Source organism: Cajanus cajan, chromosome 5 (assembly GCF_000230855.2).
Source record: "Cajanus cajan strain Asha chromosome 5, NIPB_CcT2T_4, whole genome shotgun sequence".
Classification (NCBI taxonomy): Eukaryota; Viridiplantae; Streptophyta; class Magnoliopsida; order Fabales; family Fabaceae; genus Cajanus; species Cajanus cajan.
Genome location: NC_138521.1, coordinates 16092703 through 16117535, shown reverse-complemented (window position 1 = coordinate 16117535; position 24833 = coordinate 16092703). Strand labels below are relative to the sequence as shown.

Genomic DNA, 24833 nt, shown 5'->3' with positions numbered 1-24833 from the left:
AGAAGTTACCTTTAGTTAAAGTGCTGCTTTTCGCTCTTTCAATGACTTAAAATGTTCAATAATTGAGTCAGAACTAAAACTTGTTGCAATATCCCTTTCAATATAAACGATCATACTATCTGCTAAAAAGTCAGCTTCCATCTTATTTCTCAACCTAGTCTTGATTATTTTCATTGCAGAAAAAGATCTTTCAGTTGTAGCTGTAGAAACTGGAAGAGTCATGATAAGACGAAGTAATCTATCAATCAAGTAGTAAACTTCTGACTTTTTTGTTGTTGCCAAACATGTACACAACTCTTGCATTGTTGATAAATTCTTCAAATTTGAATCTTGACGAGCATCAACAATGAAATGTTGAAGTTGGAAATGCAAATTAATTTTCTCTTGCTCACTGAAATCCATGGGATAATATTTGTCTACAAGAGTGCAAATGTCTTCAATATTGAAAGCTTTATAAGCATCCTTAGGAACCAATGTCATGCTTAGAGTTAATAACTCCATTGCCTGGTCATTAAATCTACAATTCAACTCCTGTAATTGCTTATCAATTGTAACAAAAAATATTTCAACTCTCAAATAATGCTCCACTGTAATATGATCTTTTTGGTGACGAGAGCGCCCTTGCCTTGCTACATAAGAAGCACTAAGTTGAGGAACCTCAATATCATGTTTTTCACAAAAAGATGTCACATTTTTTAATAACTTATCCCAACCTTCTTCTCTCAAGTTTTGGATAAGTGTTTTTGTAGAACGAACTAAATGCATAGCATTAACTACATCCTGAGATTTTTGTTGTAAAGCTTGACAAAGAACATCTGTTATCCCCATAATTTCTCTCATCAAATGCAAGATCAATATAAACTCAAATGAGGTCAAGCTTTTGTAAGCATTATCGGCATCCCCACGTTGAGAATAAGTAGATCCATCAACAATAATTTTTTCTAAAACAGAACAAGTTGCATCATACATATTTATCAAGCTACAAATAGAAGAGAAATGGGAGCTCCAACGAGTATCCCCAGCTCGTTTCAAAGTACAAATTTGATTTGCCCCTTTACCATTTTCAAGCTCATCAATCTCTAGCAAATATGCAATTTCATTTAACTTGGCAGCTTGTAACTCATCATGCCGCTTACTAGAAGAGCAAACAATATTCACAATAAAAGTCAATTTTGAAAAGAATTGATGAATTGGAATAACTTCTCTTGATGCAGCAACCAAGGCAAGTTGTAACCGATGAGCAAAACAATGAACATAATATGCATAAGGACAATCATTTAAGAATAATGCCTGTAATCCATTCCATTCTCCTCTCATATTACTAGCACCATCATACCCTTGACCACGAATATTAGAAACATTAAGATTATGTCGAGAAAGTACAACACATAATTCATTCTTCAGAGTTAATGCCATAGTGTCTTTAACATGCACAATATCAAAAAACCGCTCTTGTATAAAACCATTTTTATCAACAAATCTCAAAATAAGAGCCATTTGTTCCTTTTTTGATTCATCGCGAGCTTCATCAACAATTATACAAAACTTAGAATCTCCAACTTCCTCACGAATATGATTTTTCACTTTAGTAGAAAGAATATTCAATATCTCTTTTTGAATTTTATGGGAAGTATATTTGGAATTATATGGAGCATTTTCCAACACAACTTTTGCAACCTCATCATTGTATGATGCAATTAGTTTTATCATCTCAAGAAAATTACCTTGGTTCCTTGATTCACTAGTTTCATCATGACCTCTAAAAGCACAAGCTTGAAGTGATAAATAACGAACCGTATCAATTGAAGTCTTGAGACGCAAACGATTCTTCATAATCTGATCTAAGCTTTGCACATGAAAAACATTCCTAATATGACAATTTTGATTCAACAAGTCTTGACAAGCTCTCACTGCATTATTGTGTGGTGAGCAAGGATCCTTCCCAATGTGTTTAAGAAATGCACACTTCTTTCCATTATTAACTTTCCTCCAATTTTTAAAACCTGTAGAAAAAATAATCCACAAAGTTAAATCTTGTTGATGATAATCAACTCATTATCAATTAGAATTCAAATTCAATCACCTGTAGCAATGAAAACATCTGAACCAAGGCGTCCGCTTGGTTTACTAAAAAGATAGCAAGGCAAGCAATATGCAGCATCTTTTGAAGGCGAATACTCTAACCATGAAGGAAATATGCTAAACCAAGTGTATTGAAATCTCCTTGGATGATCTTCTTTACCAGACAAAGGATAATTTTCTAAATGCATTTGATATGGGCCCCATTTTAGATAAGCCCTCCGTACCTCATCCGTTTGATTTGATGGGTATTGCCAAATTTGAGGGCGTTTCCCCGGATCACGTTCCAAAGAATTTTCAAATTCATTATATGTAACTCTAGGAACCTTTGAGAGTTGTTTATCATTTTCTTCAATTCTTGGATTCTTGGGAAACTTCTCAAGTTCACTTGACGTAGAAGTTGCATTTTTTTCATCTTTATCACAAGTCTTCCTCTTGAAAAAAGAATCAATTCTTTTACTCTTTATCATAATTTTTCTAATATATATTTATCACCTTTCACCTATATAAAAAAGGAAAAAAATATTTTCACAATTATCACAATGCAAAACATACAAAAACTCATACCAATATACTACTATAATTAAATACAAAACTATATATTCCTCAAGCTAGCTATGCAAAACTTTGAGCAAATTCAATTTTCTAAAATTCTTAATAAGCACATGAACAAACTACTAGTTTACTTCAACCAAAGTTTTCAACATTTTCAACAAGTAATTCATATAAGTAGGAAAAATTACTAGTTTACTTAACAAGGAATGAAATTAATATTTTAATCGATTTGATAATCAATACAATTTTTAAAACTATGAATCAAGCATTTGTTCATCATTCTTCATTCATATTTACCAAAACTGCAAAGGAGAGAATCAGGGGAAGCTCCACAAGATTTTCTTCGGAAGCGTATCGGAAGGGCGAGCAGAACCTGTTCGAGTTTTCCAGAAACTTTAGGAAAGATGAAAAACATTCGGGAACTTGATATGAGTGATAGTGGTATATATGACTTACCTTCTTCAATTGGAAATCTTGTTGGGCTTGTAGTTCTGATTCTAACTGGATGCACTACACTACTTGTACTGCAAGTAGTGTTTTTATGCTGCCAAAACTCGAGCACTTGGAACGGGGTACCCAGGCCAGGAGCGTGAATGAGAAGCAGCTACATAGAACCTGTTTGAATGAAATGGAGGTGACGTGAAACGTATTTGAGAAGTTAGAAAGTTTTTTATTTTTATTATAATTAATAATATAATAATATATAAATATAATATTAAAATATATAAATATATATAAAAAATAAATAAATATATAAAAGTTTTGGGGGAGCCACGGCTCCCCCCTGTCCCTTCATAGTTCCGCCCCTGTCCAAGAAGATATCTACTTACTCTTTTGTAGTGGTGGTGGATGGTGGGTTGGTGGAGCAAGACCTTGAAGAGCCTCATGATAGGGTGGTGGATGGTACATTCCAATAAGATATGTTTGTTGACCCTCTTGTGGTGCTGAACGGTGTGCTTCTTGAAATTGACTTGCTTTCTCACCCTGTATTGTACCAAGTGTAGCAACAACATGTGTTGGGTTGGATGGCCAACATGAGTCTCTTCGAATTGTTTCAAGACGGATCAAGAGAGTTACAATCAGAAGTTGCACTTGTTATAATTACTAGGATTCCATGTCAACTAGTGAGATAGTCATAATAATATATATAAGTGAGAATAATCTTCACCTTAAAAATTAGTTTATAAGATTCAATTAAACTATAATACACCTTTTTAATATGGTATCAGAGTCTATCATAATGATTATTGATTCTTGTTTGACTTATCACGCCATTCACTATAGGTCTGTTATCATCGGATCATTTACATGTCTAATTTATGTTAGAGATGTCTAATTCTCGACGCGAGAGGTATTTTAGAGATCCCACATAAATTAGTGAGATGGTTAAAATAATAATATAAGTGGAGAGTAATCTTTATCTTAAAAATCAGATTTATAAGTTTTGGTTAGACTCCTAATCCATTTTCTAAAAAAATCATAAATGACAAATTTCTATTCACAAAGTTGGGACTTGGGATTGAACCAAAATAGGATCATTGCGGGAATTCCTTTTGTCACGTATCATAAAATAATTTTCACAAAGAATTGCAGAGGATGGTTGAGAAGAAAATATAGAAAGAGATGAATAATGTTTTTTTTATTATTGAAAACGTGAACACTATATTACAATGGAGGTAAAAGAAATATATGTAGCAGAGAGTGCAATGAATATAAATAAATGCAGATTGACAAATCCCTAAACATAGGTTTGTTTCCATATTTTGTTGGGATAAAAAGGCTACTTTGCTGAATTGATTTGTGACAACACAACTCCTTTAATTCTCCAATATCTCTCCTTCAGTTGAGCCATAATTAATGGAATTCTCTTTGCAACAATTTTGTGTCTCATGATTATCATAATTGCTGTCCAAGGACATCTCGATTCTGTTAATACCCTCCCTCAAACGAGGCCGAGGTTGAAGGTAGAGTTTGGTCTGGAAATGCATGAGAGTAGCCTTTGACATCGGTTTGGTGAAGAGGTCAACAACTTGATCATTGGTGGGAATGTAGTGAGTGACAAGGAGGCTAAGAGAAACTCGTTCTCGAACAAAATGATAATCCAATTCAATGTGCTTACTACGAGCATGGAAAACTGGATTGATGGTCATGTGAAGAGCACTAATATTGTCACAATAAAGTATTGGAGGGGAGGCAAGGGAAATGTGGAGGTCTTTTAGGATAAATGTCAACCATGTGAGTTCAACTGTAGTATTTGCCATGGCCCTGTATTCGACTTCTGTGCTAGAGCGGGAGACTGTGTGTTGTTTCTTTGCACACCATGAGATGGAGTTTCCTCCAAGGAATGTGCAATAAGTAGTGGTAGAACACCGAGTTATAGGACAATCTGCCCAATCTGCATTAGAGAAGGCAAAAAGATCACGTGTAGTATTAGAAGTGAAGTGAAGACCCACATCGATAGTTCCTTTCACATATCTTAAGATACGTCGAACCATTTTTAAATGCATAATTGTAGGAGAATGCATGAATTGGGACACATAGTTAACACTATATGAAAGGTCAGGGCGAGTAAGAGTGAGATATTGTAAGGCTCCAACAAGCCCACAAAATTAACTTGGATCATCAAGGGGAGTGTTATTTGACTCGATCTTGGTCTTGGCTTCAAGTGGTGTGCTCATCGGTTTACAATCAACCATGTTTGCTCGTTCAAGAATAGTAGTAGCATAGTGTGTTTGGGAGAGATGGAGGCCATCCTTTGTCGTGAGTATCTCAATGCTGAGAAAATGGTGAAGAGGACCCAAGTCCTTCATGGAAAATTCAGAATGCAAGAGTTGAATGAAGTCATAAACCAGAGAGGTATTGGATCCTGTAAGAAGTATATCATCTACATAAAGGAGTAGAACTAAGGAAACTACACCAGAATGCAAAATAAACAAAGATGGGTCAGCCAAGCTACGAAAAAAACCATAATGAATAAGAAAAGAACTAAAGCGGTCAAACCAAGCTCGAGGAGCTTGTTTCAGGCCATAAAGAGCCTTTTGGAGTTTGCAAACATAGTTAGGGAATTGAGGATCAGCCATGCCAGGAGGTTGTTCCATGTATATGTTTTCAGAAAGTACACAATGCAGAAAGACATTTTTAACGTCAAGTTTTCGAATAGGCCATTTCTTAACAAGGGCTATAGTGATGATTAAGCGGATGGTGCCTGGCTTGATTATGAGAGAGAAGGTTTCAGTATAGTCCACTCCATCAACTTGGTGGTATCCCTTTGTAACAAGGCGGGCTTTGAGACGATCTAAGGAACCATCAGGTTTGAGTTTTGATTTGAAGACCCATTTAGAGCCAATAATATGCAAGTTAGGGGTGCGAGGAACAAGTTTCCAAGTTTGATTCTTATGAAGGGCTTCAAGTTCTTCGCCCATGGCAGCTTTCCATCCGGGATGAGCCAATGCTGAACGAATATTATGCGGTTTACGTGGGATGTCCACACAAGGCATGGTAATCAAAGTACTTTGGATTAGGCTTTACAATTCCGTGTTGTGAGCGCGTAACCATTGAATGTGCAGGTACATCATGTGGTAATTGAGTCAGGATAGAAGAAATAGGCTCAATTTGTTGAGTAGATGCAGGAGTCACAAGCTCAAGCTCAGGCTCATCTTCATTCTGTAAATGATGTGAGGAGTGTTTAGGTTGCTCAACTTCAATTTGAGAGGACTGTTCTGGTTGGTCGAGGAGTGAAGGAGGGACCAACAAGGAGGGCACTAAAGTTGTTGGTAACGGACTTGAGCATGGTGGTGAAGTGAGAGGTGTTGCTGTCAAATCTGCACAAGAATCGACATTAGTATGGGATAGCCAAGAGTCAAATATACTAATTACATGTAGTGTAGAACAGGGAATTGTATTATGGTGATTGGTCTTATATGGAAAAATTAACTCATCAAAGACAACATGTCGTGAAATAAAAAAGTTTCTTACTAGAAGGATGAAAGCATTTATAACCTTTGTGTGTATCACTATATCCAACAAAAACACATAGAATAATTTTTAGATCAAATTTGTGACGTCGTGTGTCCCAAGTGTAAGGAAAGCATTTAGAGCCAAAGACTCGTAGTGAAGAATAGTTTGGGTGAGTTCCATGTAAGACAAAGTAAGGAGTTTCAAAATCAAGAGAAGAGGAGGGGAGTCTATTAATAAGATGCACGGCTGTAGTAAAAGCTTCGACCCATAGAAATAAGGGGGCACCACTATGGAACAACATAGTCATACCTAGTTCCCGTATTATTCTATGTCGTCTTTCGACCATAATTGTTTGTTCTGGTGTATATGGGCATGACACTTGATGAATAGTACCTGTTAAACGAAAATGAGTTAAAAGTTTGGAGTTGATGAATTCACTGCCTCCATCAGAATGAAAAACCTTGATTTCTTTGTTAAATTGATTTTTAACATATTGCTCAAAGGATAAGTAAGCATTAACAAAATCATATTTGTGTTGTAAAGGAATAATCTATGTATACTTGGAGAAGTCATCAACTAAACACGCATAATATTTGAATTTAGAAATATATAAAACGGGGGCAGGTCCCCATAAGTCACAATGTATTTTTTCAAATATAACAGAGCTAGAATGCTTAGAAGAAGAAAAAGGCAATTTACTAAGTTTTCCCAATTGACAACTATCACATAGATGTTTAGACCTCAAGGTTCCAACTACATCAATTAATCCTTTATTCTTTAGTAATTGTAAAGCTAAGGTTTGAGGATGTCCTAAACGCTGATGCCAAATGTCTGTTGACCCAGATTTGAACCGGTGTGAGAAATACAATTCAGGCATAGAAGAAAGAACATATAAGTCACCCTTGTGTCTCCCTGTGATCATCTTTTCCCCTGTTTCTCATTCCTTTACACAAAAATCAACATTAGAAAACTCACAATTAACAAGAAATTTTTTGGTTAGTTGGCTCACAGAGAGCAAATTTTTTGTTAAATTAGGGACAAGTAAGACATTATTGAGGGGTAGTGTGATATTCTTTTGCTTAATGACAGAGTCCCCAATGCCATGAATTGGTAGAGGAGAACCATCACCTATAAGCACAGAATCTATACTTGAACATTGTCGAATGTTACTCAACATACTACTTGTACCTGTCATGTGATTGGAGGCTCCTGTATCCGAGATCCATTTAGTTTTAGCAATTGTATTGTCCAAGGTGAATGCTGCAAATGCTTGAGGGATATCATCAAATTCAGTTGGTTTCTTTGGCACCCACCAACATATCTTTGTTATATGGCCTACTACGCCACAATATTGACATTTTTCATTCCGATAAAGATCTCATTCCATAGGGGTTATACGATGCTCTCCTGGTGGTGGGGGACGTCTCTGGCGGGTGGTCATGGTGTGTGGATTTTTATTTTGGTTACTTGGTTGTTGAGCTTGGAACCCTCGCCCTGTAGATGTGAAAGTTTGAGAGTTCCCACGGTTTCGAGGAAAAAATTGGTGTGATTTTTGTTGTTGGCCATAGAAGGCCACTTGAGGATGAAAACAAGTTTGCATCTTGGCACGACTGGAGAACCAATTGCGTCTTTGATCAAGGCTTTGGAGTTGAGAGATCAACTCAAAGTATGATGGCCTTGGGGGTTTTTGCATGGTTGGTGTGAAGGTTTCATATTCAGGGCCAAGGCTTGTGGGAGATAGAATACCTTTTCTTTGTCTGGGACAGGTTTCCCAATTGCAGCAAGGTTGTCGCATAAACCTTTGAAAATGCATGTTCACTAATAGTTTGGTCCTCTTCCTTGCGGAGGTATGACGAATTGTGAATTCATGTTCTTGTGAATCTTCTGCATATGCATCTTTGAGTGCAGACCAAGCGGCCTGTGCAGTATCGATGCCAACAACCAGCCCAAGTGCTTGTTCAGAGAGGGTGCCAATTATCCAACCTCGAAGAAGACAATCAGATTTTTGCCAAGTGACAAATTCATCGATTAATTTTGGAACAAATTGTTCTGAGTTTGTGGTGTTGGTGGTGTATTGAGTGGGGGCTGGATTTTCATTTGTAAGATGGCCAACCAGGTCTTGGCTTTCTGCAAGGGATAAGGCTTGTTCACGCCACAGTGGGTAATTTGAAGGATAAGGAAGTCATGATTGTAGAGGTTATGTGGTAGTGTTCAGACTGGCTCTGTGATACCAAGAAGAAAATATAGAAAGAGATGAATAATGTTTTTGTATTGAAAACGTGAACACTACATTACAATGGAGGTAAAGGAAATATATGTAGAGAGAGTGCAACGGATATAAATAAATACAGATTGACAAATCCCTAAATATAGGTTTGTTTCCATATTTAGTTGAGATAAAAAAAGGCTACTTTGCTGAATTGATTTGTGACAGCACAACTCCTTTAATTCTCCAATATCTCTCCTTCAGTTGAGCCATAATTAATGGAATTCTCTTTGCAACAATTTTGTGTCTCATGATTATCATAATTTCTATCCAAGGACATCTCAATTCTGTTAATAGGTTGGATGTGAAATGAAACTGTCATGTGAAGACATTTAGCAGAAAATATAACAGTACGTTGTGCTGTTTGCCAACTTAAAAAACAAAATCTATTTCCTAGTGTTGAATGACTAAATTTTGCAGTTTTGATTCGAAGGTTTTGTTGTTTTAACTTGAATATTTGGTTGGATGATATGAACATTATGTTTTCTTTTACTAAATGTTTAGTTTGAGTATTTTGAAGTTGAAAGTAATGAGATTACATCCTTCTGCACTTTGAAGTTTTCAGGTCTGTGGGTTTTAATTATATCACTATCTTCTATATGATCAGCAATTGTCATGTTTTGGTAGCCAGTAGCTAAATAATTTGATTTTGCCAGGCTTAGGAAGGTAGATAGAATTTTAAAGGTGGATGGATTTCTCTATATATATTCTTATGTGCTTTCTTAAGTGGAGGAAGTGAAAAGGAAAACATGCTCATATATTTTGATGTTGTTGTGGTTATAAATTTATTAAGCAGTATATAAATTTATTTCTAGCTATGATACAAACTATCATGTTATGGTCTCTCAATTCTCATATTGAGTGGCTTCTAAATTAAAGCCATGTATGTTTATGAGAAGAAAGCATATGCTCTATCTGGTAACATCATCTCCAGGTGCATCAAAGCCAAAACCACCAAAATCTCTGATCAATTAAACACACTCTAGCATGAACAATATTGTTTTAAACTGAAAAATAAAAGAAATCTAAATCTTTTGTTGCTTAATGATGCCTACTAGAAGTTAGAACTGTTACGAAGAAAAGGGTAAATCACAGAGGTATGGCTTTTTCAGACCCTGGATACCATTGGAACTTAAATTTGGCACTGAAAAATTAAACGGATAGGAACACACTAAACAGTGACAATACTATGAATATAACGCAATATAGAATTTATTTCTGAAAAATTGGCAACAAAAAGAAGGTAAAGAAACACCTCTATGACTATATAGAAACTGATCATTCAAATTTGTAGTATACAAATCAGAGGGCTAATCTATTATGTAGCTGTATTCATGTCATCTCTCTTATCCTTGTCACAAGTAGAAACTGACTTACTTTAAAAACATTGGTAGAGAAACAAGAAAATTAAGAGATGTAATAATCAGAAAACATTATTCATAGATATAGGATGAAACAAAAATTTCTGTTGAAGTGTTCCAAACAATCACAGAAACTGTATTATTGCTGAAAACTGTTTTGTGTGTGTAGGTTTGTACTATTAACTACTAAGAAAATTAGAAAAAGTACGCACCTAAGGCCACAAAGCCAAAGCTATTCCGCAACAAGCTCCAGTTCAGGCAACACGCTCAAACCAAAATCCAAAATCTTTATATCTGCCAGTGAATAATGTAAAAGATTTTCAGGCTACATAACAAAAGAAAAACTGATGATAAGGATAACAGACAATTTTTCATATCTCACTAAATTAGGACTGAATATGAGGCTCAATAAATTTTGAGATTCTCTTTTTCTTTATATGAAAAATATATATTTGAGTTTTTCTATTTTGGATATACATGAGACATTTTTTTACAACAGAAAGAAGTGTTTGTGAAGGTGACAAATAACAAGAGACACAGTAATAATGGCTTATCAGAGCAAATAATGAGTTGCCATGGCTCTTCTTTTTAAAACATTTTTCATTTAATCAAGGAAGCTTCTAAAAAATATGCTTCCTGAAGTCCCTCACTCCAAAGTTCAAACATGTGAGTTTGCCCCAAAAGATGGACTACAATATAAGAAAGTATGCTGAATACCGAAGGCACTTTCTGAATCAAAGCAACACACAAAACAACATAAAAATTTGCCTCGAGCAAATCATACATGGACAGTACAGGGTCAATATGTTATGCGGAGTTCTCACACACACGTGATTTGATATTATTTTCTACTTCGAACCTAAATTTTCATTTCAGTTAGAAAATGCAATCACATGTTTGAGAAAAATATATCATTTTGAAAGAAATTATTCTCAACCTCTTTCATATATCAATCTACTTGATTCAAAAACGAGAAACTTACATCTATCTCAATTTCCATCTAAATATGGAGTTGATTCATACTCTATTTTCTGATAAATATTTACCATTAAAAAAAGGGAAAAAAAACAGAGTCTTTGTCTAAAAAAAATGTCTTGAAAAAGGGTAAATGTATAGAACCTTTCAACATGATAGTATTTTTTCAACTATCTAAATATCATGGTTCCTTACCTCAATAGAGTACAAATATGTAAATTTCATATTTTTAAATACTTTACCTATTATCGTTACTAAATAGTAGTCAAAAATATGTATCGTTTTTCATGATATTATGTATGGTTCATATATATTATGGAGAATTCGATAGATTCTATTGTGTCTTCCATAATGGAATCTGATAAGTGAGATATGCATTCGTCAAGTTTATTTTTGTTCATCATCCAAAAGGTTTCATACTATTAAAAATTTTGTGTTTATTTATAAATTCATTCATTTACTTATTTTAATGATGTAAGACTTTGTTTGTATCACAATAATCATGATAGTTGATACAGAATGACAAGTATGCAGGCTGCACCTTAGTTGATACTGAGTGACAAGTATGCAGGCTGCACCTTCCATTCAACCATTCTTAGAAGACATGGTTTTAGTGTAACAACTTCCACTCAGTCATTTAATCTCTGACCTCTTAGCATAAAGGAAGAACAACATTGAATCAGTAGAGTAGATGTTGACTTCTTTGTATAAATTAAAATGATAAATACATAAAAAAAAAGCAATTTTTGGTGATTAGCATGTAAAATATTTCAACTTCACAGCATTTACCTGAGAAATCTCTAATGCAGTACGCCACCAGTACTTATATTTTTGGAGAGTAAGATGAGAACAGCTCTGTAAAGAAACCATCTTTTATATATATATATATAAGAAAAATGTTTTAAGTACAACTTATAGCCTAATAGATCATAAAACGGAGCATGTTTTACTCTTCAAAAAGTGATGGGGGAGCACTTTATACGTATATATCAAATTTTGTTAAAATTAAACAACAACTTGAAAGTAATCAAAGTGTTCATATTTTAGTATATTTTAAAATAAATATATTACATTAATTTTGTTTTATAAAAATGAATATCAAATCATCTTAGATTAATATAAAATTTTGCATATATGATTTAAGAGATATAAACTTTCAATTTAACGGTTGAATTTACAAAATTCACATTTAATATAAAGTTATTAAGCAGTGTAATACTTAGTAAAAGTTATATCAATGTTATTATAACTCAACTCATATATATATATATATATATATATATATATATATATATATATATATATATATATATATATATATATGACATTTTAAAGATAGGCAGTAAAAGAAGGGTGAGCAATGAGCATGTTGTCGTGAGATTAAAGTCTTGATGAGTGAGTGAGTGAGTGATGTATATTTGTTCACCCTTTCAGAAAAGAACATTGTGACACCACACAGTTTTCATTCGACACGCAAATATAGTCACTCACTCACTGAATCTCTTTGCATCAAATTTCTTGTGTTGGGTGAAGTTGAGGCCAATCTCTACTTTCACCAAAACACATGCGTCACTCTCCTACCTCCGCATACAATTCTTTTTTTTACTATTTTCTCTAACACTAGCATCCAAAACACTTATTTCACTATTTGTTTTAATTTTTATTTTTAATCAATTACATAAATTTTATTATATGTATCAGAACATATAATCAAAACCATGAAATTCGCAGGGAAATTCAATAAAACATCTACTCAACATCTTCCAACTCAACATGTTTATCAAAGCAAGTATTCACAATGTTGCTCGGATAAATTTCTTTAAAATATTTAATTTTTTTTATAAATTAAAATTAGCTTATATTCAAATTAAAGAATATGTTTTAAAAATTAATATTAAATAATTTCAACAAATTAATTTATCCACAGGTTAATTTTATTTTTGTTTATAGAAGTTTATCTAACTTTTTCATATTTTTTCTAAAAATATTTTTGATAAAGTTTATTCAAAAAATCCTAAAGATATGATAGGAGTTGGGATCACATATTTTATCATTGGAAGAGTTATTTCCTAACTTTTTTTTAATATATTATTTTTTTATTTATTTAAATAATTTGGGCCCCAAATTATTTACCTAAATAACCCACTTTTGGGGCCCAAGTAAGAAATCGGTTACTGGGTAACCGATTTCTCAAAGGGCTTTTTAAATTTTTTTTCAAAAGCCCTTTGAGAAATCGGTTACCCAGTAACCGATTTCTCTATAGGGCCTTTTTTTTTGTTTTTTGTTTTTTTTTTCCAGATTTTTATATTTCTTTTTTTGTTTTTCAATTTTTAATTTTTAGATTTAAAAAAAATTATATTATTTAAAAAAAATTTATTTAGTTAAGTTTTTAGAATAAGATTAAATAATGAAATAAATATTACAATTTTTTTTAAAAATGACTATTTTTATATAAAATAATAGAAAACAAAGTACAACATTTGGAATGTTTCATCACATTTTAAGCTTGATGACTTGAACTCCCTTGACGGTAAAGACATTTCTTCTTTGAGTGACCTACATTCCTGCAGAGAGAACATTTTTGTGGTTTTCCTAGTTCAACCATATCCATTTCAGTGCGTATTCTTGATGACTTTGGACGTCCTTTTTTATTTCTATTCTTTTTCGGATTTGGTATGATTTGCAGTTCTTCACAATCCGCCCAATAAGATTCATTGGGTAGTTCACCAAATAATTCGTTATACACATTTGAAACTTATTGTAATGTGTATACCTGATCTATGTAAGATTTGTAATCGTGGTGAACATGCTTACATGCAGCAACAACATGGGAGCATGGCATGTGTAGCTTCTGGAATTTCCCACAGTCACACCACTTGTCATGTAGTCTAACCATGAAAGTTCCAGTAGGTCGTGTTTCCCTTAGGTTAATGGTCTCCTGCACTAGAAAACGTGTACTGTGACGATCAAATTCGAGGACATGATGACTGTTAGCCTTTGATTCTGTATCTCTCATGGCCCTATTGATTATTTCAGTATAAATTTGGCCAGCCCTAAGTTTAGCATCAACTTCCTTCCCCCTTTGGATGAATAAGGTATTACATCTCTTGTAAGTCGACATGATAGTTGCGAAAATTGGCAAATTTCTTGTTTTTTGAGAATGGAGTTAATTGCCTCAGCCAAGTTGGTAGTCATGTGTCCCCATCGTCAGCACTGTCCCATGCAAGAGTCCATTGTTCTTTTGGTATGGTGTTGAGCCATTCAATTACACCTTCGGTTTCTGGTTCTCTCGTTAGTGTGTTGTAGTAGTAATTGAATCTTGGCTCAGTCATCCCATAAGCTGTGAAATGAGATTAGAAAAAAAATGAACAATTTAGTATTGTTGAAATATGGTCAAACAAATATCAGTAATTAATGATAAGAAGTACATACCCATATTGATGATTAATTTTTTTCGTTCTGTGTTCTTGAAATGCCTCATGAAGTTTTGGGCAATATGGTGAATACAGAACACATGCACTGAATTGTCGGGTGTCCAACCATTGCCTTGTCTAGCGTAGGCTGCTTTGATGGACTTGTTCCTGTCTGAAATTAAGCAAAGGCCATCTTGAGGGCAAACATGTCTTTTGAGATAATGTAGAAAGAAAAACCATGCATCTACTGTTTCACCCTCAATAATTGCAAAGGCAATTGGAAAGATTTTGTTGTTACCGTCTTGAGCCACGGCCACAAGGAGAGTTCCTTTGTATTTGCCATACAAGAATGTGCCATCAACTTGAACAATGGGCTTGCAGTATTTGAACCCATCGATACAAGGTTTAAGTGTCCAAAATACTCTATGGATTTGAACATAATGATGAACCATCTCACCTTGTTGGTTGTATAGTGGCCTTGTTTGCTTCTCAACAACAAATTCATTAAGAAATCCACTCATGGCATTGAGCAACTTGGGTAAATCATGGTAAGATTGTTCCCAGTTGCCATGTAAGTCTTTAATTGCCTTTTGCTTTGCCATCCACACTTTGCGGTATGAGATTGTGTACCCTTCAGCACTTTTGATGTGTGCTATTATTGTTGGAATTGAAATAGATGGATCACTCTCCACCAAAGCAAGAATACTTTTGTTGATATATACATAGCCAATGTTAACATGATCTTGTGTGATAATAGGGGATGAAAAAGAATGTTCACCTAATACCTTACGAAGCTCCCATTTTTGGCTTGTAGTAATAAAAGCCGCTCTGCACCTCCAATCATATGTAATGTTAACACAGCCTGCAACAATTAATGTTGGTGACGATTTCTCCACCCTGTAATACAAACCTTTCTTTATATGATATGCATTTAACACATGTTGGACTTCCTCCTTTGTGTTGAAAGTCATGCCTTGAAATAGGACGTTAGGAGAGTACTCGACGTCAACATGGTCAAGTTCATGTCTATACTCTGGGTCGGTGAAATCTGTTTGTAAATCAACATTATGCATGTGTGCTGGGAAATTGAATGTGCTTACGTGCTGACATTGTTGTAGAAGACGATCTTGTTCGTCTTGTTCATCGTCTTGTTGGAGTCTTGCATCGTCTTCCCCCTCACTGAAAGGACCAACTTCTTCTTCAGGAACTCCAACTTTAGGGACTCCTTGTTCTTATTCTTCTTATGGGACTCCAAATGTAAGGAGGTTGGTAAAGGATCCATGTGTATGAAAATCGTCTTTATTGAGACGATCTCAACTGACGCACCCTTGAGCACCGTTGGATCATTTTAATCCTACGATCCACAAAGGGAAACCCTTCACGTCCCCATCATTAATACCCAACGGTTACAAACCCAACGATTGCAGCCCTTCACGTCCCCATCATTAATACCCAACAGTTACAAACCCAACGATTGCAACCCTTCACGTCCCCATAATTAATACCCAACGGTTACGAACCCAATGGTCGCAACTCTCCACATTCTGACCCAACCGCCACAACTGAAGTGCCACGTCTACCCTTTGCGTCGTTTCACTCCTAAAGGCTGAGGAGCTTGTGTATCGAAAGGGTCCTATCGACCACGTGGACCGACACGTGATGTCCTATCAGACACCGACATGGATCTCGGACACGGCTATAGCCGTAATAACAAACCTACAAAACCATCAATGACTCAGCTAAGGCAGTGTTATTGGTTGAAAACCTTACCAGCGTCTCGGCCCGGCGAATGGCCGGAACCAAGAGGAAATCCTAACCACAAACCCCTCAGCACGGTTAGCGACCGGTAAGACCAAACATCAAGACAACATAATGGGCTCTACTCCTCAGCAGCTCCTCAGCTCGGCAAAGGTCCGAGAACAAAGGGCAACCCAGCCCTTTATCTATTGGCTCGGCCAAAGGCCGAGAACGAAGGGTAGCCCCAACCCTTTACCTATCTGCTCGGCCAAAGGCCGATAGAGCCAGACAACAATTAAGACGATGATTATGATTAATAAGGGAAAATACATGATTAAGGCATAATCAGCCGATTAGCACCATATTACCTAATTTGGTAAGTGTCAGAAGAGGCCCACCACGTTCAGGGCCCATGACAAGTAGTATAAATAGGTCACGTAAAACGAGGTATGCACTGTTTATTTATTACTCTCAAGAATCGTGCTTGTCCTGACTTGAGCGTCGGAGTGCCTTTTACAGGTACCTCTCCCCTCTAAAGCATCCACCCAGAGCTGTCGTTTGGCCCTCCAGTTACCAGAAGATTAGGAGTATGCCCTCAGACAGGTACAAAGATAATTGTAAATGAAAAAAATTTAACATCAATGATAATTAGAGAAAGAAGTAAGAAATAAAAAATAATAATAATAACATCGTAAAATTATGTTAGAGAAGGTAAGGATAATCGAATGGAGAAGTGATAAAATCTAGTACACATTGTTTAAGGCAACAAAAGTTGTGCTTGCCTATGCAATTGAAGAGAACCTTGTTGTCGCTATGCTTGTGCCAAGTAAAACTTTCCACAACCTCCTCCCTAAAATCATCAATTAAGACTCCAACATCCACAATTCTCTCCATGACCTCTACACCTGCAAGATAGTTGTATTACATCATTCTCCTTCGTCATCACCTTATCATCCCCATTCCCTCAACCTCACAATTTCCATATATGTAACATCTAAATTTTCATAAATGGAATATAATAAATTTTCAGCAAAATAATGAGTATAACTCTTTTCATAAATAGGAACTTGTTAAGTATATAAACTTAATTTGCTTTTCTTGTTTTATGTTGTGTCAATTTGGAACCTTGTTAGAAAGGTATGAACTCGAAGGGGGAACCTTGAGGAGGTCTTGTTGTTGTTATCTTATTTAACGTGTTTGCTTAGAGTTTGCTAATCCAAGTAAGAGAGAGTGAGTTGTCTCACTCATGGATATAGTAATGGTTGTGAGTAGTGGAGTTTGCCTTAGATCCCATAGGCTGACTTGTATATGTCTTATGGAGGGTTTGTGAATACCCGTAAGTTTTGAATTATCATGTTGTTTGAAATTTGTATGTTTCTTTATGGTGCATGATACCATGAATCTTTGAATTATTTTGTGGCTTAAGAATTATATGTTTCTTTATGGTACATGTGTTGGGGGGTTTGGCGTGGGAAAATTTAAAGAAAAGACATTTCTTTAAAAAGATTCCATGAGTGAAACAAACCTTTTTATTTTTCCCCACAAATCACATACTACTAGGAATCACACTAATAATGTGTTTGGATAAAGAATTTCAATAGAGTAATTAATTTTTTTGAAGAATTTTATCTACCTTGGGGTGAAATGCTTTGTTTGGATGGAAAATTTTCAAATATTTTAAAATTTCAGATTCTCTAAAAATAGTGAGAATTTGAAATTCTTCATTTTACACACACACACACATTTTATCTTTCTATCTTTTTCTTCCACCTCTCATAGTCTCTCCTCTCTCTTTATCTATTTTCGTTCTCTGTTCTCTTTCCCTTTATCATCATATTATTTAATTTTATTTTTTTCTTTAACTTATATGTCTTTTCTTTTCTTATCTATCTTCATTCTCTTCTCTCTCCTATTTCTCTTTTCTCTCAATTTTTCCCTTTCTTTCCTGACTTCTCTCCTATCTCTTCTTTCTCTTTTTTCTCCTTCCTCTCTCTCCTCTCTTTCAAAGTCAACATAAAAATTGTTAATAGTTTTTTTAATTATTAAATATTCAATTTTTTAAAATTGTTAAATGTTTAATCTTAAAATTTAATCTTACATTTGTATAAATTTTAATCTTAAAAATTCAATATATATATATATATATATATATTTAAATTCAATGTTACCTATAGTGGAAATCACATTGTCCTATCCAAATTAAGAATTTAAAATTTAAGAAATTTGAATTGATTTGTTCAAGCAAAACATTTAAAGAATGATGGAAATTGAAATCAAAGTAATTCAAATTCAAAGAATTTCAAATTCCTTGAATTTTTAAAATTCCTCATCCAAACATACCATAAGGGTTTAAAATTTTACCTTTCAAGTGTGCTTTAAGAATTTTCATTGGATAATCTCTTCTTGGATGAGGGGCCAACCCTTTGATCATTAAGTACTGAAAGCATGGTACCTTTACTCAGTCAACGCGAGAAATATAAGAGAGAGTTTTTGGTGCTAGTCAAGGGGTGGACATGATAAGATTTTGTGAGACGATACAAAACTATGAGATTCTCTCTATTTCTCTTAGATGGATGCATAGGCAAGATTAGGTTGGCCTATCTATTAATAATCACTGTAGGGTAATTTGTCCTTTCGTCCATATGCCTTTGATTCAACATGAGACATAAAAGTGTTATTCTCATTAAGTCCAATCATACATTTCTCAACATCCAACTAGACGTTCAACATGAATAGGCCCAATATTTCATATGATCCATTCTCGTGTGATTATGTATATTTCACGTCTCATTTTATTGAGAGACCCAAAGCATAACACTTGTTATGTAGGAGAGATGAATCCTTCTACATCTGTAACAACCTAAACACACCAAAATGAGAGGGATTTAAAGATTTGTATGAGTGAGCGATTGTGCAATTGATGATAACTTAAAGGAATTAATTTGTACTACTTATACCAATAAGACACATCTACTTTTTGATAGATCATCACTTAAGAACTCCACAATTAAACCTGTTTGACTTAGAGTGATTTAGGAATGGGTGACCTTCTTGGAAGTTTCCCAAAAATCATGGGGGTGAGGACAAAGCACACTAAAAAGTTTTAAGTTGGTTTGTGGGGATAGTCGTTGATCCTAAAGATGACCGAACATCTCAAAAAGGGCCACCTATATAGGGTTCTGACTGGTGAAAAGTTTTGACCAAGAGGAGTTGTGTGAAGTGACTCTATGTGAAGTGTCGTGGAGTGAAATTGTTAAGAGGTCAAATTTAAAGGGGTATTACAACATCACCTACATCTGTTAACATTATTCATTGCAAGCCCAATAAAATATGTTTATAATTACCTTGTTATGGATATCAATTGATAGCATCAAACCCTATATATGTAGGAATCGTAGTGACTTAAGTTTGAAAGACTACTTTACTATGGTTGTTATGAGAAGTGCTTATGTCACTTGCATAACTTATTATGATGTCTTCTCATAGTGAATCCATCTTGTATAAATATTCACTCCTAAAATTTATACAGATGTGCCTAACTTGATATATCATATCCATGAGTAGTGAGATGTGGTCATCATTCAACTCATACAATAGTCTCAATATATTATTGTTGTCAAATTAACAATAATACATAACTATGGATGATTCAAGAATAATGTTCTTTGTTCAGAGAATCTCACAATTAGTTACACCTAATTTTTCTTTGAACAAACAACTTATTCTAATGACATTATTATGCTTAATAAAATATAAACAATAATCTTCATAATAAATGAAATATCTATATCAAAGCCATGAAACAAATAAAAGATTGACCGATAAGGCTAACTCCATAATCTCCTACTAGCACTATGGTCAATTAGACATAAACATATATCCATTGACCTAGTGTAGGCATAATGCCTCTATTAAGCAAGATGCTTGATTAGTGGCTAGCCACATTTTCTAATGTTGGCACTTTGCGTATTTTAGCATCTCCTTTACCGATACTTCATCAAATTAGATGAAAGCATCTTAATATAATTATGTTTCTTAGATCACTGCTTAGTACTAATGTTGTTGAGTCACTATAAAAAATAACTAAATTCTACTTAGATTTGCAATATAGGGAACAACTTAGGTCATTTTTCAAAGAGATACAAATCAATTAAATTCAAAATTATCATGTAATGTTAATGAGGATATTTTTAATGGAATTACAAAATAAAGAATGAATTAAAAGAATTCAAATCGAAAAGACATCAATTCAATTTCAAGGTTTCGATCCTTAAAGTAAAATTGTCACGTTTCAAAATGAAATTTGAATTCAAGCATCTTTACATCAAAACAAATCTAAATTGAATGTAGATCTAGATCTAAATCTAAGAATTTCACAAAAATAAAACTAGCAATCGATATATTAATTTCTAGAAATTCAAGAACGGTGAACATGCTGATTTAGACAATTAATCAATTACATAATCCTCATTTAGATTGGATTAAAAATAAATCTAATTCAAATCTAGATCCAAAATACATTTTATAATAACAAATAAAAAATTAGATCTAAAAAAAGAGAAGAAGATGAAAAATTTGTATGAAAAAATTAAATTGAAACTCAAATTTTACCATAATTCATGAAACCTCGAATCAATTAAGTGGATTATCTAGGCACTACATCAAGATGCAACCACAATTTGTCTAGAGTTTGCAAAGAAATTTGGGAGTGGGAGAGGCAGAGAGAAAGAGAGAGAGAGAGAAAAGAATTTAGAGAAACTTGCAAGAGAAACAACTCTAAATCTGGAGAAAAAAAAGAGGAAAAAGTGTGTAAGACAAGTCTATTTACACCTATTAATAAACTAATTTCATGGGTTTAATTTATATTTAATTACAAGCTTGACATGCTAATCACCCAATAATGACACTAAGCTACTACTAAAATAGCTTCCTAAAGAAAACTCAATTCAAAATGTAGGGGGTAGAAACTTGTGGTGCATTTTTGGTCTGTTATACGTCCAAACTATCCACAACTCCCAAAAGAAAAGTAGAGCTATGTTTTATCTTTCCAACGAAACCAAGAACAAACTATTTTGAGTAGAGGTACTTAAGATATTCCCTAAACAAAACATCATATTAAAGTGGAAAACATACAATAATTAACAAGAATTTAAAATTAAAACCTATAAAGCCCACTAAAACAATCCATCAATTTAAGAAACTCATAAAGGTCAAATATTCCCAATGTAATGCATAGTTTAGGGCTTAGGTGGTGCATTTTTGGGCTCTTAAAAGTCCAAACTGTTTGTAACTCCCAAAAGAAAAGATGTAGAGTGATGTTTTATCTTTCCAATGAAATAAGAACATCCCATTTTGAGTATAGATACTCAAGATATTCCCTAAACGTACAAGACAACATATTAAAGTGGGAAAAAAACAAAAATTAATGAGAATTTAGAATTAAAACCTATTAATCTCACTAAAATAGTTCACAATGAATTGATCGATTTAAGACACTCATAAAGGTAAAATCTTACCAATGGAATGCATGAAATGATGTATCAAATATGCTTTATCAGTTAGATTTAAGTTCCTTGGCTTGTGTGATTTCTCCATTGTCATCACAATTAAGGTTAATCGAGTATGAAAAGCCAAGAATGACACCAAGTTCAATAATGAACTTCCTAATTTGAACAATATCCCTTGCAACATCTAATGCAATAATACACACACACACACACACACACACACATATATATACACACACACACTCAGCTTCTATAGTACGTAGAATTAACAATTTTTGCTTGTTATGAAACGTTCTTGCTCACAAAGCCACCATTCAAACAAAACATAACTCCTATTGCGAACCCTAAACCCTTTACAATGAGCTCTTCCACACTTCCATATACCAAGAAACAATCCTTAGTCATTCTCAAGCACTTAAGGATATTCTTGACATTATCCAATGGCTTTCATTTGGGTCAGATTGGTACCTTCTTGTCATACTTAAAGTATACGAAACATCTAGTCTAGTAAATATCACGACATTCATGATAAATCCAATTGTCGAGGCATATTGTATCCTACTTATGCATTCCTTCTCATCCGATTAGATATGAGACTGTCTCTTGTACAAATATATGCCATGACACAGGCAAAAAACCCTTCTTAGAATAATCACTTTGTCACTATATGTACTTTGACTAAGGCCTAGCAATTTGAACGATTTATCTCAATAAATTTTAATTCCTAACACATAGGAAGCTTCACTCAAGTCTTTCATTGAAAAACAGTTTGCCAACCATGTCTTCACATGTTGGAGAGTTGAAATATTGTTTCCAATGAGTAGTATGTCATCCACATGCAAAATCAGACAAAATGGTTGTGTTCCCACTAATATTCTTGGAGACACAAGGCTTATCTTCATTCTTGATGAATCCAAATTATCCAGCAGTCTCATCAAAATAGAGATTCCAATCTTTGGAAGCTTTCTTTAATCCACAAATGGGCCTTTCCAACTTTCACACATTTCTAGCATTTTTTAGATCGAAAAAACATTTGGGTTATGTCATGTACTCATCCTTAACAAGTTTCCTATTAAGGAATGTGATCTTATCATTGAATGTCACCATAACATGTAGAATTTGGACAGATTTAAGCATCGCAATTGGGGGAGAAGGTTTCATCATAATTTATACCATGAATTTGATTGAAACCTTTTGCAACCAATTGCGCCTTAAAGGTATTTTCCTTGCCATCCATGTGATAGACCATGGGCCAAGGGACCAACCACTAGAGCTATGGCTAGGAGAGTACAAGAAAAGTTGGACCTCTTGAAGACTAGTGGGCTTCTCATGCCCAATGTACTCTTCACTTGGACTACTCTATCATGAAGAGAAGGCCTAAGCTCTACTTGTGTATAGTTTGTACATAGTCTCTTGTATAGGTCTATTTTTGCCTTTGTATTTGTGAGGCACTTTACTTGCTTTTATTAGTCATTGTATAATGATTTTAGGGTGGGTTACTTGGAGAGTATAACTCCATTTAAACTCCTTTGTTGATACACCCATTTTCTATTTTTTTCTGTAGGAAAAGATGGGTGGCATTTAGCAATGTTTGAGGGTGTGACTAGTAATTGGGCCAGAATTGGGCCTAGGCAAAATTTTACATATTGGACTCATTTTGCTCCTAATTTTTCATATATTTGATTTAGCTAGGTCTCATCGTCATTGGATGAACCTAACTAAACCAAATCAATTATTTTTGAAATAATCAAAGTGAGCAAAATTGAGACTTGGCCGCCCACCTTGCCTAGTTTCTTAGCTTTGGCCGAATTTTCTTTTGACTTTCATCAAGCTTAGAAGCTTGAAGCACAAGCTTCTCCTTAGCTTGCTTACCAAGAAAGCTAAGTGAGTAGCTTGCTCTCCAAGCTTCTAAACCATGGACGGTCAAGTTAACCTCACCATGGTTCCTAGTGAACCATGGTTAAGGTTAGCTTACTCTCCAAGCTACCTCTCCCTATATATTTGTAATTTCTTCATTGTAGCTCACTTTTGACATTTATGAGATTTAGAATTCAGAATTCTCTCTCATTTTCAAGAGTCCAAAACTGTGAGAACTTCTCTCTTAGTTCTCTCTCAAAAGTTCTTCACCTTGAAGCTTGGTTCCTTAAGCTTCTTCACTTCTTCAAGAGGTAACCGAACCTCTTATGGTGCTTCTCCTCCATCTTCAAGGAGCTTCCGCCACTTTCAAGTGTTCAACCTCAAGGAGCAAGGTCATTGGATGGTGGATTTCTTGAAGAACAACAATCCTCTTCAAGTTCCTTCCATCATTTTTGGTATCTAGAGCCTTGGTGCTCTTAAGGTTATGTGTTCTTGAACTCTTGTGTGAATCCGTCTTGTCTCTTCCATCTTTTCAATGTCTTCTTGTATTTTTTGTATGGATCTAGGTTTAACACATATTTTGATGGATCCTATATGTCACATGAGAAATGTTTGATTCATATGTTGCTTGTTCCTTTAATTCTTGAATCAAACCGGTTTGTGCTTCTAGGTTCCATTGTGCTTGTGCGTTTTTGATTTTGGTTGAGTCTTCTCCATTCCTTAACATGTGTACGTGATTGGAAAAAATTCATATAGCATTAGTTTTGTTTTTGAATCACTTTGTTTTGTCTAAGAAGTCATGTGTAGTCCTTACATGTTGTTGAATTCCTAGACTAGCTTGTTTGACCTAATTTTTGTGTTTTTGATTCATTGTTTGGTGCGTCATTTTGTTATTAAATCTGAACCTACTTACATGTGCTTTTGATTTACATATTTGAGTTCATAATTTGCTATTAGTTCTAGAAAATTTCTTAGAGTTAGGTTTCTTTTATGTCTTGTTAAAAGTTTTCTCAAGAAAATTGTTAAACACTAATTCCTATTAGGTTTTTTTGTGTCTTGCTTTGTGGCTGAAACTTTAAACACTTTTTAAGTCCTCAAAACAGAGGCAAAACAGAGGTGTATGTGT

At 34.3% G+C, this 24833-nt stretch overlaps 2 protein-coding genes across 6 annotated transcripts; both read right to left on the bottom strand.

The window, feature by feature from the left end:
- On the bottom strand, window positions 1-21160 carry LOC145958251 (uncharacterized). Of its 5 annotated transcripts, none has more exons than XM_083074997.1 (9): window positions 20955-21160; window positions 17126-17248; window positions 11983-12048; window positions 11735-11844; window positions 10431-10512; window positions 3091-3676; window positions 2932-3007; window positions 2084-2581; window positions 1-2003 (listed from the first exon to the last, which is right to left on the bottom strand). In XM_083074997.1, the coding sequence occupies exons 8-9, from the start codon at window positions 2547-2549 to the stop codon at window positions 16-18; spliced, it is 2454 nt and encodes an 817-aa protein (XP_082931123.1). In that variant the 5' UTR covers window positions 2550-2581; window positions 2932-3007; window positions 3091-3676; window positions 10431-10512; window positions 11735-11844; window positions 11983-12048; window positions 17126-17248; window positions 20955-21160; the 3' UTR covers window positions 1-15. The 5 variants fall into 5 exon arrangements, with proteins under 5 accessions (XP_082931123.1, XP_082931125.1, XP_082931124.1 ...); XM_083074999.1 differs by having other exon boundaries at window positions 3091-3618; XM_083074998.1 differs by having other exon boundaries at window positions 11735-11837.
- On the bottom strand, window positions 14385-15679 carry LOC114915214 (uncharacterized). Its single transcript, XM_083074287.1, has 2 exons — window positions 14626-15679; window positions 14385-14533 (listed from the first exon to the last, which is right to left on the bottom strand). The coding sequence occupies exons 1-2, from the start codon at window positions 15677-15679 to the stop codon at window positions 14385-14387; spliced, it is 1203 nt and encodes a 400-aa protein (XP_082930413.1).
- Window positions 21161-24833: the final 3673 nt, after the last annotated feature.